The sequence below is a fragment of the Cylas formicarius genome, unplaced genomic scaffold (genome assembly GCF_029955315.1).
Source record: "Cylas formicarius isolate icCylForm1 unplaced genomic scaffold, icCylForm1.1 PGA_scaffold_4__25_contigs__length_36172078, whole genome shotgun sequence".
NCBI lineage: Eukaryota > Metazoa > Arthropoda > Insecta > Coleoptera > Brentidae > Cylas > Cylas formicarius.
In genome coordinates, this window is record NW_026844334.1 from 34,872,676 (window position 1) to 34,890,077 (window position 17,402).

The following is a 17,402-nucleotide window of genomic DNA, read 5'->3' on the forward strand; positions in this document are numbered from 1 at the left end:
TCTTACGGTGGTGAAGGGCCTTCAGGCCAATCGTCGAGCTATTTAAGCTCCCACCTACCGTCTTACAGCCCTCGAACCCGTACCGCAAAGGAACCTAAAGAAATATATCTTTACCGAAAATAAGCTTTTCCACACAAGAGGGACGCCTTTCACAACTTTCCAGAGGAGTAACCATAAAATTCTTGTCAAAACTGAAAATATATATCCCAAAAAGTTTTGGAGATGAATTAAATTGGTGATAAAAAAAATGTTGGGCTAGGACAAATATAAAATCTAAACCATTCTCGTGCGAGATATTTTCGGATGCTTCGCAAACGTGCTGGGGCGCCTGTTCCGGAGAATCTAATGGATGCCATGAGTTTTGGAGCAGTCAGGAGATTAAGATGCACATACATTTTTTAGAAATTAAAACTGAACTCTATATATTGAAGTCATTTGCTCAAGATCTACACTATGTTCGCATTTTACTTAGAATAGACAACCAAACAGTATTAATTGCGAATCACCTACTTGAATATCCCTAATTGACCAATACTGTAAAGGAATTATGGAGTATGGAATCTTTGCCAGTTATATCTCATCTGCGGCAAATTTCAATGCAGATAGGTAATCAAGATATTTATCCATAGATAAGGAATATTCAACTCATCATTATCACTTAACGTTTTGGCTTCCCAGAAATGGATATTTTTGCTACAGGACTTAATAGAAATTGAATATGGAAATCCAAAATCCGATTTTCTTGAGACTTTTACTACAGACTGATCAAGATATTATTTCTACTCTTTTCCTCCCTTTGCTATGACTTCAAAAGTATTAGAGAAAATTATACAGTATACAGCAATGGGAATCTTAGTTGTTCCGCGTTGGCTAACCCAATCGCGGTTTAAAAAAATGTTAATTGCATCACCTCTTACTTTTCAACAACAGAAAAATTTATTTCTATTCCCTTTTAGGGAGTCATCTGCTTCACAAGGAAATTTCCCTGGTGACAGGGAAATTATCCGGAGGACCTTCTTCAGAAGGGGAATTTCTAATGATGCCGTCGAAGTATTGATAGCTTTCCTAAAAGAGGGCACCCTCAAGAAATACTCCTCATGTTTCAAAAATTATTGGGTTTTTTGAGTAGGTATTAGGTATTGGAATATAATCTGCAATTATATTTACATTTCCTTACATACTACAGATAGGATAAAAACAACTGCCCTAGGAAGAAATCAAACCTTATTAATATTTCCTTACTTTATAGATAAGTCACAACTGTGTCTGGCGTTCGCTATTGGGATCTACACTATAATCACAGAACCTTATCGCAGTGGTAAAGAGTAAAACCTTTTTCTTAGTATAAAAATCCAATTTATCCCGCATCAGCAGAAACTATAAGTCGTTGGAGCAAAAACACTTTGAGTAAGGCGGGCGTATACACAACCATTTTTTCTGCACATAGTACACTACATGCATCGAGTTCTAGTGCGTTTAGAGCAGGAGTGAGTATAGAACAGATAAAAAAATACACCTTCGTCAAACGCGCTACCTTCTTGGTAAGGCTATTATTGAATCCATACTACCTAAGTAATGCGCAGTTTGAATAATTAGTTATCGTTTGATATGGTTAGGTTTATGATATCGATTTTTCCTCTTGTTGTTGAGCAAGTAGGTTTCGTTGATAAATAATAATGCTATTACTATCTTGTCTTTTGCAAGCGTTAGTATAATAAAATATTTTCTTGAGAAAATCATCTTTTGTCACTGTAAACATCTACAATGTAATAATTATATCAAGGACAAACGAAGGAAAATTAAACCTAAAACTTACCTCAGGGAAGATTTATTATAATTTTCCGAGCTTGTCCGTAGATCTAATTATTACCCATCCCACCCTAATCTATTAGCAGAGATTGTGTATCTCTTTAGAATCCAGACGAGTGGGTTTCACTACAAACTTCAAACTACAATGTAATAATTATATCTACGGACAAGCTTGGAAAATTATAATTAATCTCCCTTCAAGTAAGTCACACACAAAAACACTAGTACTGTCTAAAAGAAAATACGTTTTATTTATAGTTTTATCAGGAATAGAATCATATTGTTTTTTTGATATTAAATTTTGCATTGGCAGTAAACAGATTTTCGATTTTTAATCGCACTGCTTTAAATCAATACTCATCGCCTACTCAAAATGTCTATTCAACCCAAGTGTTTGTTTCAATTGAATTTAATTTTTCTTTAGGTGGACGGACATATCTCAGCTTGCACAATTTTAGAATTCATTTTAAAACTCAAAATGACTTCAAATAGGTTTATGATAAGTGATATGATGTGTTTAGATTTTGTAGTAGTTATTTCATAACTTAATGAAAATTCAAAATTGTAAAACCGATTCAAACTAATTTTTAAAGAAACTTCAACTTCAAGTAGTACCATTTAAAAATCTTCTGAATTCCTCCTGCGTCCGTTGTCGATGACATTTTCTTTGTCAGGTTTTGGTGAGATGTATTTTGTAATGGAAAGTTAAATATCTCTAATCTAAAAATCATTTGAGATGTTCGTGGGGAAATTTTATTTTAATATGTGGAGATAATTATAAGCCAATGCCTGAAGCAGCAGATATCTTCAATGGATAACACCCAAATGAACAAATGTACCATTCAAATGTTACAAGGATTTTTACTCATTTCTATATCAAAATCCATATCAAAAGCCGAGTCAAGATCAAATTTTTTTAGCTAAGGTATACGTATCATTTTTGATTGCGTCACTATACGTGACGTAACTGCACAACTGCTCTGACTGGACTTTATATACAATAGGTATTAACGTCTTCAAACTGCATGTAATTAAGAAAAGTAACTAAACGTACGTCAGGTAATTTTTGAAAACTCCAGAAGATCAAATACATCAAAAAAGCTCTGTTAAGAAGATTCTCAGAAAATAAATATCACACATTTAAAGCAAAATTTTATGATTGATATGAAATGACTTGCGTTATGACTCGGGCATGTGAATTCAACGACAAATAGCTGATTCAAATAATTTCCATAAATACATTCTTTTAGAGATGAATCCACGTTCACAACTAATGTAGGCGGTGTTCTGACAAAAATCTGAATTAACAATAAAAACAATAATAGCAAGAAACAAATGTGTGGCGGTATTATTATTATTAACAACAAATTAATAGGGCCGCCTTCTATTCGCCAAAATTTGACTGACATTTTTTTGAAAACGAATTATCGCAATGTTTGAACAATTTGTGTTTGGAAGAGAGTGTAAACTATCTACATGACCGATTTCCTGCGTATTTTCGTAGAATTGTTGCCGAATGGTTAAATAGAGAATTTAGCAACAAATGGTTCGCAACAACGATGGCTTTCTGTTAACCAGTCACCCAATTAGATTTTTTTATGTGAATATTTGAAACGAATATTCTATAGGGGTAGACCATTTAATAATCTTTAAGATCTTGAAACTTCAATAAGACTTCATTGCTAAAATATCACACCAAATGTACTGATATCAACCGCGGACTTTATGATCGTACGATCGAACGAGAAAGTGGGCACACTTAATTATGTTATTTTTTCTGCCTTCTAATTATGTTTTTATTCATAATTTGTTACTTTTCGTACTTTGTCAAATTGTTTAGTTATAAATTGGTTAAGATTAATTCATAATATTAATATTATTATTTATTTTAGTAAGTTTTTTTGGTTATCTGCGATAACATCTTTCTCTTCATTAGTAGTTTTTTTTTTGTAGTAGCTATTTAAATGACAATTTCTTAATATACCTAGTATAATTAGCAATGCTTTGGTTACTTAGAAAGAGTTTTTATAAAATCTTAAACTTTTATTAAATATTGTTGTAACAGACATCAAATTTGTGTTTCGTTAAACAATTAGAAATCTTAATTAATTTCACAATTAAGATGGAATTGGGACAAAAATCTGCTATATTGATTTGATTTTGAATAATTTGCGACAGTATTTATATTAAAATTATATCTATCTATATTAAAATATATGTTATTAAGGCATAACTTTTCTTAATAACAATTTGCCTAATTTTTGGAATAAGGGGAACTTTACTCTTGTGCGATTTTTGTATTTTTTGTCCGACCTTGTATGCTGTTTGACTTACAAATATTTTAAGGGTACCTAATATGATCGTGGAACATGCACCAATTTTTGGAAATATTGCTATTTTAGTTGTGTAGCTAGTTTTGGTTGACCACATTGTGTAAGCATGTACCAATTTCTGCTAAGCTCTGGTACCACCGCGGTTAAAAGGACCATCTTCGATGACATGAATGAATCAAGATGAGAATATGGGGAAAACAACAAATATCTTACCTCCTCAATGGCGTCCGTTGAATAATATGCCACTTGATATCCATGCAACCCTGAGTGATTCCTGCTCTGCCAAGACACTAATACTGAAAATGGTTGTATGTCCTGAATTCCCAGCTTGATTACCATGGGTTGATCGCAGAACTGTTCCGGATCTAAATCCAAAAATACTCTACCACGAAGTTCTGGTGGATGTTCGCATTTTAGCTCTAACGTATTCCTGCGTTCCACTAATTTCTGGTGATCTCGGAGCCACTCCCAAAGTTCTTGCGAGTCGCAGCTGCAGGAAAGTGGATTTTCTGGAAAGCAAAATTATTAGTAGTACATAAGTAAAAAAATACATTGCATAGATATAACAGAAGAGTTGGTATTGATATTCACGCCACCAATATAGGATTTGCTTTTGAAGATAAATTCGTTTACAGTATGTCCACAGATCTGGTGGATAAGACATCCACTACAAAAAGTAATTCTTTATAAATGTTTTTGTACGAAAAAGATACAAAAATTTAAATTAAAAAGTTTCAAAAAAGTGATCTTTTTTTAAACACAAATGAAGTTTCAAATTTCAAAATATTATTATTATTTATTACACTATTATAGATTTTCAAGCGAAAGTTCGAAATTTTTATTGAAAATCAAAATATCAGTTTTCAAGCGAAAGTTCGAAATTTTTATTGAAAATCAAAATATCCCCTGATTTATTTACTATTTTCAAATTAAAAAATTAATTTTATGTCAATTGATAGTCAAAGAAAGACCACGGAATAGAGTGAAAACCGCATCTCAATAGAAAAGTTCCCACTTCTTTACCACTTCCAGTGAATGCGGAAAAAAAACAATTACCTGACTATACCTGGTCAAAACGACTAGGGGAAAAGCGAAAATGTATAATACATGTGATTCAGATCAAGTGCAACGTGCTCACAATACACATGAAAATGCTTCCGCAATAAATGCTCTTTTCAATGAAACTGCAATTGTTATTGAAATCCATCAGAATTTCCAATCCGAATTCACCACCCATGAGCCTTTGAGATTGAACATCTCAGCTGAATATTAGTAATTAGTAAAATCAGTATAATCAATGTCTGGAGACAGCATAGAACCTTTTAGAAAACGCGTCTCCAGGTGATGGATAGGGGAACACTTGGATGGACCAGGGCACCGCGGACAAGAGTCCAAATATAAATGTGAGAAACAATAAATTATTGAACCTCTGCGATGAGTCGTCATGGAGATAACAATATTCGCTGCAAAATCTGACAGGTCAGTAATCTAGAATTTTTTCAAAAGGGTGCGGATAATTAAAAAAAAACACATACATAATAAAAATAACACATACGTTTTTAAAACACATTAGACTATACAGCATTTTTGTTTAATTAGAATATGTTAATATTGTGATCCTTTTTCCTGACGTCCTACATATAGAACGGCTATTATTTTTGTGGTATCGATGGAAAAACAAAAAAAATTAGTAATAAAAATGTTTTAGTTGAAATTAAATAATCAATTAGAAAAAAAAACTGTAATTTTTTTTCATGTTTTTTTGGTTCAGGTACAAGTGGTTTAAACACCTACAACAATTGTCATGTTAATAAAAGGAAAACGCTGAGTAATATTGATTTTGACGGTTCTCCGAGGGCTTAAGATTAAAACCCGGAGAAAGCGAAGATGTTTCCTGAACGTGCTCTATTACAAAGGGACACGTCTAAAACTCGAAATCAACGGTTCCGAGATGTTCCGATTACGTTGTAAGAACAGAAATTTGTTTTCTTGAAATCGGAGCCAGACAATTTACCTTATTTTCAAGCTTACGTTATTAATTATATGGAAGTAAAGAGGAACTGTACTCTATATTACTAATACCCCAGATATACAGGGGTTTTCACCAAAATCGTTCATTAAAAGTTTATGAGATGCAATTTAAAAACGCCTTTCAATTTTCTTTTCCATCCTGTAGATTCCGTTTCAACCACTTATTTGGAATGGACATCCCCTCTATTATGACATTTTGAGATTCTGTGTGACATTCTAAGCATACGAAAAAAATGCACCTCGGGCTTAACCAATTTTGGACATGCCAATTATTGTAATTTCTGAAAGTTGGCGAGCCATATTGGGCAAAATGTTAAAAAAGAGGCCTAGGTTCCCGTTTTGTTATTGTTGTTGTCTACTTTTATACAGGGTGTCCAAAATTAGGTCTTACACAAAGGGTTACCTATGCCTATAGCGTATATTGTTATGAAACCCTTAATATCTCTAATATAGAGCAGTCATTAAGGGTTTTAATTTTCAATTCGGATTGAGTTAGTTTTACTGCTCTTTAAACTAGTTGTCAAGTTCAAGAGTGTAAAATTACGTTAATTGAACATACTATTACTAAAATTATGTTTTATAGGTCATTCGATTCGGAACTATGTCTAGATCCTTGTGCGAAAAAAGTGGACTGGTAAATTATAAATTTAAAAAGTTATATACAATTAAAGATGGTAAAAAGTATTGTTTAATTTTTTGTTTATAGTTCATAAACTAATATATTTTTTTTGGATTTTCAATAAAAGATCCTTAAAGAGGAGGAAATTTACTAAAAAAAAGTTCGGATTCCCGAAACTGTAGTTGCATTGTTAATAGTTTTAATTTAACGTTGAAAATTGCTGTCCGCGCACCATATTGAGGTTGCGCGAGTTACGTGTGTTGGTCAGAGAAACACTTTTTGAAAAAACTTTAGTTTGCTTAAAGAATTTTATTGTCGTTAAAAACGGGAACAATTTATAACAACAAAAGCGAGTTGACGGCCTGAAGTTAAGAACCGAACTGATTCTCTCGTCTCAAGATTATCTTAACGTTAAGTTGCATACAATTGCATAGACGGAATAAAGCATTATATAAATGCACACTGTGCGATTAAATTATACTGGGGTAAGCAGTTTATTGGCATGTAACTCCTCCCCTCATAAGTGTGAGCATCCCTGCTGAAGGGGGTGAACCATGTCCATCGGGTATTCTTCATCTTTAACCTTCGTGTGAACCTTATTTTTAAAGACAATAACCCTGTAACTAACATAACAGCAAAATACAATTATTAATACATAAAGGATTATCGTCCAGATGCTGACATCTCTTATTTTAATAGGGTTGGTGAACTCTTTGATCTCTTGAGTCTATAACCTAAGGGTGGCTCGAATCGCGTTCAGGTCGTCCAGCTGAATATCGTCTAAGATGAGTGGTTCAATCTTCGACGTCGGTCTTTCCATTTCTAGGGCTGTAAAGTTTATCGACGGGAGTTCAATATTTTTATGTCTAATCTTCGATTCTTCATAGATTTTTATAACAGTTAATTCAAACTTTATTTGGCACTCACGCACCAATTCCAGTAAACACGGAACTTCTAGGGGAATACTTTCTTGTTCTTTACCGCACGTTTGAACGCTAACAGTTTTTTTCGGAGACACTATTAGACATTTATTGGTCGATAGTTTTTGGATCTTGCACTCCGACATTATCACTGGGAAAAGTTTACAGTTTGATACATTTTGATTAAATTGGAGAAGCCGAACTTCACAAGGTGATAACTTATCAATCTGTGTTGGATTACCATTATTACAAATAAATTCTCCTTCACTAATTTCTTTACAGGGTATGTTCGTTAAGATTTATTTATTTTCACTTGTCACTAGGAATCGGGCCATTGGAAGGATTGCTTTATAGGAATCTGTTTTTATAGGCAAGTGGATTAATTGAAAGTATTTGTAGTTTTCGTTTTCTGTTAACGGGATTTCAATAATAAAGGTTACTTTATTCAGTTTTAAATAGCCTTTTATATTACTGATTTTTTCAAAAATAAGTATATTCTCAAATTTAGATTCAAATGGCAATTTATTATTTTTAGTTAAAGTCTTTTCGATTATTTTCATTTCATCTATCAAGTCGTGTGGTTCAATTAAAGGATTATGCAATGTACCTAGTTTAGAGAATGTTATTGATGTTTCTAAGTTTTCCAAAATTTGCAGAATAGTTTGATATTGCGTCACAATTTGCGAAATTACCATTTCTATAATCAAAAAGTTAAAAGTATCAATGTTATGGATATCTGTTTTCTTAATACTATCTTCTATTAGTAGTAATTTACTTTCTAGCATAATTTGATTATGTGTCAATGAACTGATTGTTTTGTTAAATCTATTAATCGAATCATCTAGAATCGAAATCTGATTGATGATTAAAGATTTAATTTTATTTTGATTAAATGACAGCGTTTCAATAGCTTTATCATAACGTTCGGCATCGTCGTTATCTAGGTTGCCAATTATAACTTTAATAATAGATTGAACTGAGGTGGCATTTACTTGATGAAAATCCATTTATCAAAATAAATAAGAACTAAAAGTTCAGATTTTTACGAAATTATATATTATGACATGACAATTGTTTCGACGACATTTGATAAAGACACGGTGTTGTCGAAACAATTGTCATGTCATAATATATAATTTCGTAAAAATCTGAACTTTTAGTTCTTTTTTTTTTTTAATAATAGAACCTAGACCATTTATAATTTCATGTTTTTCTCTACGTTGTTCTATAGTATATTGAGGATTTATTTGTGAGATTCCAAGTTTAATTTTATTTTCCAATATAGTTATTAAATTATATGAATTATAAAATTCTATTTTAAAGCCAGCACTATTATTATGCTTTTCGAAAGCTTCTCTTAATTTTTTCGCTGATTTAGATATATGATGATATTCTTTAATTAGATTTGTTATATAGAAAATTTGAACAAATGTCCGGTGGTCAATTTGGTTTTGTGCATTACCTAACTTAAAGGGGAATAATCCTGGATTATTCTCAATCTTATGAAATTTTGGGTATCTTTGTTCTGCCATCAATCCGCAGTAGAAAAGGAGAAATCTGTAACAGAAACATGTTTCCTTAGTTCCTTTATATGTATTATTTCCGTTTTATTTTTATTACTTTTTATTTTTACTTTACTTTATTAAACCTTTTGCCCTATTTTAGACTGGAATTGTTCTGGTCCTTTAGTATTGGGACGTTTCAAAACTTTTACTTTTGTCCTTCTTAATTTTCGGTAACCTTTTGGTATACAGATTGCAGTTTAGTTTTATGATTATTAACGTATTCAGAATAGAACGCATTATTTAGTAATTCTTGGAAGTCTCGAGATGCTGTATGCCCTAATATTAGTTCACAAGGCGTAAATTTAGTTTCTGAACGTATGAAACTATTAAAAGCGACTATAGCGTATTCCATAAGATTTGTTTCGTTTTTAAATCTATTTTTTAACAACCTTAAATGTTCTAATAGTATAGAATGGAAACGTTCTATTGGTGAGTTGCTTTCGTGATGACCGGGGGTAGTAAAGTGAATATATATTTTATGAATTTTTAGGAGTTCTTTTACTGTTTCGTTATTGAATTCGGTACCATTATCTGCTATAATTTTTTCTGGTATTCCGTAGAATGTGAAACAATGCATTAAAGAGTTACAAATTTCAATTGCATTTTTGCTAGTAATTTTAAATGCTTGCCCTAATTTATAAAATTTATCAATTATTGTTAAGTAATTCTGACCGTCGAATTTAAAAACGTCTATGTGCAAAATTTGAAATGGTTTACTCGGGGTTTCGGTTAAATCAAATGGACTATAAGATTTGTCTCGAGCGTATTTTGCGACCTGACATATTTCGCATGCATAATTATAATAATAATTAACAATATCGTGTTTCATTCCTGGCAAATAATAATTTCTTTTTAAATGCTCAATGTTTCTACAATACCTCTGCGATTTGTTTTTCCCTCGTGATGAAATTTGATTAGCATTATCTGCTCTTCTTTTTCTCTAACCGTTTTTATTAATTTTGTACATTGTACAATCCTGTTTTATAAAAATGTTTACGATACACATTCTTAAACTCACTATACTGGAAGTCGTCGTGAAAGTAAATATAAAATTTAGTTCCTAGAGATGTGTGTTTTTTCAATAAATCTAGAATTAAGGTTTCATTATGTTTCGGAATTTTTACTTCTAGAATTTTAAGTTTTTGGAAATCGTTTTGATTTATTATTGATTCGTTATGTATATTGGGTGCAACAATTATTTGGTGTGATTTATTATTTATAATTTCGTCCAAAATTCAGATTCCTTCATTTGTTACTTCCTGATTACTGTCAGAATGTACATTATCTATTACTTCGACAGGGGTTTGGTAATCGATATTTAAATTTTGTTGGTTTGTACTCGGCGTTATCGGGTTATCGTTTATAACATTTTCGGATAAGTGTCGTAAATAGTCAACTATGTCGTCGCTTATATTCCCAGGTTCATTAAATATACTTTGACTTTCAAGGGCGTTAACCTGAATTCGCGATAGGGCGTCAGCGTTCGCGTTTAATTTTCCTGGCTTATAGATAACTTCATAATCAAATTCTTCGAGACGAAGTCGCCAGCGTACTAACTTAGAACTCGGTTCTTTCAGATTAAAAAGTCATACCCTCAGGGGCTCACTCTGTGAGCACGGGCATAGCGCACCCGAGGTACCCTAACTGGAGCTTCACCTCTTCCAAGGACCTGAGCCCAATCCACAGCCTCTTTCTCCTTCAACCATCCCATTCCGACGCTATTAGGGTACCCGAGGGCTAGGAATATAGAACTCTTTCCCTTTCCAAATCATGGATTATCGATGACGACCCGACTATGACAATGCAACCATAAAAATAAAATTATGTGTGATAAAACAACGGAACAGTTACCCCTGGCGAGTCACAGTCTCTCCGTCGATTCCGATTGGGTGAAAGCCCCGGTGGTCGACGCTGGCCCCACGGATTCTGGGGCGGGGGGGGGGCACTCACACAACATCGTGGGAGAGACCGATACTAGACCAGCACGGAAGGAGAGCTTGGTTGGTATTGGTGACCTAACTCAAGTGGAGGATCTGATTATGGAAAGGTTGCTCAGATCAGGCGTCTGCAGCACTCTGAAAGGTAGCAGTGCGAACGAAAGGGAGCTAAAGATTCCAGGACGTCACGCGGAGCAGGCGGACGACGACAATGTATTTGGACCGACGGAGAACCCGGAACATATGGACTTCAGCAGTCCCTTCGCGAGGAGGTCTTCACCGGCAAAGAAGTTTCTGGTGGCAGAAAAGAAAAACACCCCTTCGACGGAGAGGAGGAACTCCATGGAGGACGTGAAGAAAAGCACAAACGCTGTAAGAACAGGGTCTCCTAGCAGAGCACCGGAGAGCTGCAAACGCCAGAGAGAGAGAGAGAGAGCTCTTGGCGTTTAAGGAAATGTTTGCCAACCTGGTGAAAGGCGCAGACAGACTCCTGAAACTGACAGTGGCCAATGTCAACACAAAAACTGAGATAAAAGAAACAGCCAAGGACATAAAGGCGTGCGTAGACAGGGCAAACCGAAAGCTGGCCGCGCTGATGGACTTCGAATGCAGGCAGGATAAGTTTTTCAAGCCACTTCAGAAACCGATAGCGATGCAGACTATATCCACACAAACAGACATATGGCTGGCAGAGAGAGCCGACCACGATCAGACCCGGCGTATCAGGGAGATCGACGAGGGAATACGGAACGGAAAAAGCTTCGAAGACATTGAGGGCCTCCTGAGCATGGATTGGCCAATCGACCTGTTCGAAGTAACCTCAGAGGAGGACAAGTCACAAATAGACTTTCGGGGTAAAGGAGTGTCCGTCCTCGTCGCAGACACCAAAACGACGATCAGCGCTGAGGTCAGGAGCTTAGCCCAAAGGTTCCCGGGTTTGGAAAATATCATCCCTGACAGCGATGGTAAAGTGGAACCAATCCAGTGTAGGCAAACCCGAGAAACTAGCAGTAGCCACAGGGAAAGCGTAAGCACGAAGCTAAATTCCTTTACAAGCAACTGAGAAACCTATCGGATATGGCCCAAAAACTCGAGGTCAAGAGCTTTTCAATGACGATAGCGGGCAGCACTGACAGGCAAACGGCTAAAAAATGGTGCGAAGTCATTTGCCGGGGAAGAAATGTTAGGATTGGCCTGCTGAGGCCTTTAAGCGCAAGGACTAGACTTCAGCCTAGCAAACGGGATATCCCTGAGCATAGAGAAAAAAACATAATAAAGTCGGAAGGAAAAAACTATGTAGACGCTCTTAGAGGGGTTAAGCAGGTAGACATACAAAAACTAGGTATACAGATCAAAAATATTAAAAAGACTGCGAAGGGCGATGTACTTCTAGAAGTGAGGGGAGGTAAAGAAAAGGCCGATACGCTTAGGGCGGCTATAGTACAAAAAAATGAGAATGCCCATGTGGAGCTGGTAAACAAAACCAGCACCCTTCACATCATGGACATCGAGGCCGACATAGACAAGGAAGCAATCATCCGTGAAGTCCTGAAAAGCACGAAGCAGGGAAGGGATGAAACCGTCACGGTACTGTCGATGAGACCTAACGTAAGAGGGAACCAGAATGTCACCATAAGCCTAAACAAGTTCAAGGCTAAGGAGCTGGCAAGGAATGGTACCATAAAAATAGGTTGGTCGATGTGCAGAATCAGGGAGAGAGTGAACATTACTAGATGCTACAGATGCCTAGGGTTCGGTCATCAAACAACAGAATTCAAGGGAACGAACAGAAGTAATCTCTGCTTGAACTGGGGAGATGACCAACGCAGATCCAAAAACTGCGAGAAAGAGAGTTTCTGCATGGCATGCAATATGGTAGGACATAGAGCCGACCAAATGAAATTCCCGCAATACCGAAAACTCATTAACGACAAGATCAGGGAACGAGCTGGAGGTAGTCGTGCGGGAGAGATCTTTGCCAAACAAAACGAAGGTACTTCAAATTAACATAGACATAGGAAGAGCGGCCCAAGACGCGGCGGAGGCAACGGCACGCACCATTGGCGCAGACCTGATACTCTTGCAGGAACCAAACAAAATAATGACCAGGAACAAAGGGCTAATAAGCGACCAACTCACTAACGTCGCCGCGGTCTGTATGAAGAAAAACTTGGATATACTGTCTTATAAGAAAAGAAGAAAGAAGAAAGAAGAAATTCAACCTTGCAGAACTTTAAGACTCAACTGAACAATATGATGGAGGACATCAGAAGAGAAAATCGAAGCACTATAATCGCTGGCGACGTAAACGCTAAGTCTCCGCTGTGGGGCTCGGAGTGGATGGCCACCCTAGATCTCGTGGCTTTGTATAACAACAAACCTACCTTCAGCAGAGGCCACAACACATCAAATATTGATGTCACGCTATCCTCTTCGAGGCTAACTAGCACCGTCAAGGGTTAGGATGTCCTAGAAGAGGAGTCACTAAGCCTGCATAAGTACATTCAGTTCATCGTAGCGGGACACAGGACCGGGTCCCACTGGCGGGAACTGAAGACAAAGACCTCCTTCAAGAAAGACACGTTCAGGGACGCCATTCTTATGCTTCTCCCAGAGAAGGATCCAGACGTCAACTCCGTCACACGTGCCATCCAAGCCTCCCAAAGGTTCGCAACAGGGTATAATATATATATATATATATATATATATATATATATATATATATATATATATATATATATATATATATATATATATATATATATATATATATATATATATATATATATATATATATATATATATATATATATATAGTTGAAAAATATGCTTTTCTTGGATCCTTGTATATTTTTTATAGGATGATTCTTAGGATTTGGTCCACAGTGAACAAAACTCACAAATAATTTTAAAACACTGTAATTGTCATTGACGTTTCGACCGGCAACCCAGGTCTTTCTCAAAAACTGCAAAACAAAGGACAAAAAAAGCGTCTAACACAGAATATCTTAAACAGTAGACATATACGAATTTAAAAATTACAAATATTATAAAAATAAATGACATATATTAGTCATACTCACAAATTTATTATTTTTTTTTTAAATGTCTATTATTAGCGCTGTTTGTGAAAAAGTACCACAACATACATCATTGCCAAAAACAATAACGTTCTTGCCTTGGCGTACGAATCACAAATAGAAGTGGAAAATAAACATTCATTGTATCTGATGTCTTTTTTTTTTTTTTACCTCTTTGTTTTTATTTATTTATTTTTTTAGAGTGTACGTTTGTGTTAAGTTTAAGATCTACTGATACGCAGTGAAGCATCTGAGCATTAAAATGGTCTACTTTAACAATTCGAAATAGATTTCACTCAGGTGTTTTATGTCGGTTTTCGCGTTTATGGCGTTTTTATTCCTTTGAATATGTATCATCTCAATTATTTCCCTTTTTTGTGTGTTTGGTTCGGTAGCAAGTATTTTTGTGTCATCGAAGTTAAAGGTATGTGTTTTCTCCGTTATATGGCTGCTGATGGCTGTTTTATTTTTTTTGTCGTACTTATGACCATTGATGCGGTTCTTCAACAGTTGGCTAGTCTGTCCAATGTACACTTGGTCACAGTCGTTGCATGGTATTTGATATACAATGTGACTTTTTTTATCTTTGGGTATTGGTGTTTTTAGTTTACTGAAATTCCTATTTAACAAATTTTGACCCTTGTGGCAGATTGTTACAGAGCTTCCCTTAAACACATTCGAGATTTTTTCCGATAAATTTGGTATGTATGGCAACGAACAATATTCTCGTTTTGATGGTTGTGTGTTTTCCTTAACAGAAATCTTGTTGTAGAATTTATGTATCCTTCTTTTAAAAATAGAGTTAATTAAGGCAATTGGGTAATTGTTTAGTTTTAGTGTGTACTTAGCCTTATATACAGCTTCTTTTCTGTACTCTGGATCAGATAGATTTATAGCTCTGTCAGCCAACCCGATAATAACAGTCTTTTTTTGTGATATTGGGTGTTGGGAGTGAAAATTAAGGTATCGTCCAGACCATGTATCTTTTGTGTACCACATCGTTCTGATTTTGTTTTCCTTGCGTATTAGTGTCATGTCTAAGAAGTTAATTTTGTCATCTTTTTCATATTCTATGGTAAATTTTATCTTTGTGTGATATGAGTTAAAACTATTCAGAATGAGGTCGCCCTTTTCTTTAGGTATTGCTAGAAAACAGTCGTCGACATATCGATAGAAACAGGGTAATTTAATAGTCATTTTGTCAATAACTGTTTTTTCTAGGTCTTCGAGAACAAGTTGCGCTATTACACTCGAAATAGAAGCACCCATGGCGCAACCGCCAATCTGCTTGTAATATTTATTATTATATATGAAATAGGTCGAATTTAGAGTTAATTTTATGGCTTCCACGAACTCGTCTAGTGGAATGTCTGTGTGAAGTTTGATCATGTCCCATTTTTTATTTATTATGTCTATAGCTAAATCGATAGGAATGTTTGTGTAGAGGGACACTACATCTAGAGATGCTAAAATGTGGTCATTCGGTAGAATGATTCTGCTAATTTTTTCTTTAAACTGCCACGAATCTTTAATATAGTATTCATTATCATTCACTATGTTTTTTAAGATGTTTTTTAAGAATTTTGATAATTTTTCGAAAGGGGACTGAGTGCAAGAGACAATAGGTCTTAACGGGATATTTTGTTTATGCAGTTTTGGTAAGCCGTAGATCCTTGGGGCGATAGCATTATTAATTTTTAAGTGTTTTGCAGTTTGCGGCGAGATTAGGAGAGCTTTTTCCCATCGATTTATTATATCGTTGTTATTTTTTTGAAATATGTTTGTGGGATCGTTTTTTAATTCTCTATATGTGGTCCTATCTGATAGAAGTTCATTTATTTTATTGTCATAGTCGGTAGTGTACATTATGACTGTTTTGTTAGTCTCGTACACTCTAAAAAAATAAATAAATAAAAACAAAGAGGTAAAAAAAAAAAAAAGACATCAGATACAATGAATGTTTATTTTCCACTTCTATTTGTGATTCGTACGCCAAGGCAAGAACGTTATTGTTTTTGGCAATGATGTATGTTGTGGTACTTTTTCACAAACAGCGCTAATAATAGACATTTAAAAAAAAAATAATAAATTTGTGAGTATGACTAATATATGTCATTTATTTTTATAATATTTGTAATTTTTAAATTCGTATATGTCTACTGTTTAAGATATTCTGTGTTAGACGCTTTTTTTGTCCTTTGTTTTGCAGTTTTTGAGAAAGACCTGGGTTGCCGGTCGAAACGTCAATGACAATTACAGTGTTTTAAAATTATTTGTGAGTTTTGTTCACTGTGGACCAAATCCTAAGAATCATCCTATAAATATATATATATATATATATATATATATATATATATATATATATATATATATATATATATATATATATATATATATATATATATATATATATATATATATGATGACACTATACACTGTTCGAAGTGTTTTCGGAGCGCGAGCATTGAAGATGCCAAGTGAGATTTTGGCGAAACGTCTGCAGGATTCCAGTCGGATGCAGGATTTGCAGGATTCCAGTCGGATGCAGGATTCCAGTCGGAGTTCAACGAGCGAACGGATGATATCCCGGAGTATAGTGTCATCACATTTTTCCATCCGTGAATCAATACGTGAGAATATATATATATATATATATATATATATATATATATATATATATATATATATATATATATATATATATATATATATATATATATATATATATATATATATATATATATATATATATATATATATATATATATATATATATATATATATATATATATATATATATATATATATATATATATATATATATATATATATATATATATATATATATATATATATATATATATATATATATATATATATATATATATGTTTTCGTTTTTGTTTAGATTCTAATAATGCCAGCAGACAAAGGAAATGCCACTGTCGTCATGAATACGTCGGATTATAATGCAAAATTGGAGGATATTTTGAACGACCCAATATACAAACTAGTCACCAGAGATCCCACGACATATTTGGAAAAAACAACTAAGTCCAAAATTCTCGATTCATCAATAAACGAGGATACAAAGAAGAAACTAATTCCGA

General features: G+C 34.2%; 1 protein-coding gene across 5 annotated transcripts in view; it reads right to left on the reverse strand.

Moving 5' to 3' along the window:
- Positions 1 to 17,402, reverse strand: part of LOC132701219 (chaoptin-like) — a 701,991-nt gene that overhangs the window by 156,345 nt on the left and 528,244 nt on the right. For all 5 annotated transcript variants that reach the window (XM_060668992.1, XM_060668990.1, XM_060668991.1 and 2 more), the window contains one exon: positions 4,356 to 4,651. In XM_060668992.1, the coding sequence (XP_060524975.1) occupies positions 4,356 to 4,651 (296 nt within the window). The remainder of the gene's footprint in view (positions 1 to 4,355; positions 4,652 to 17,402) is intronic.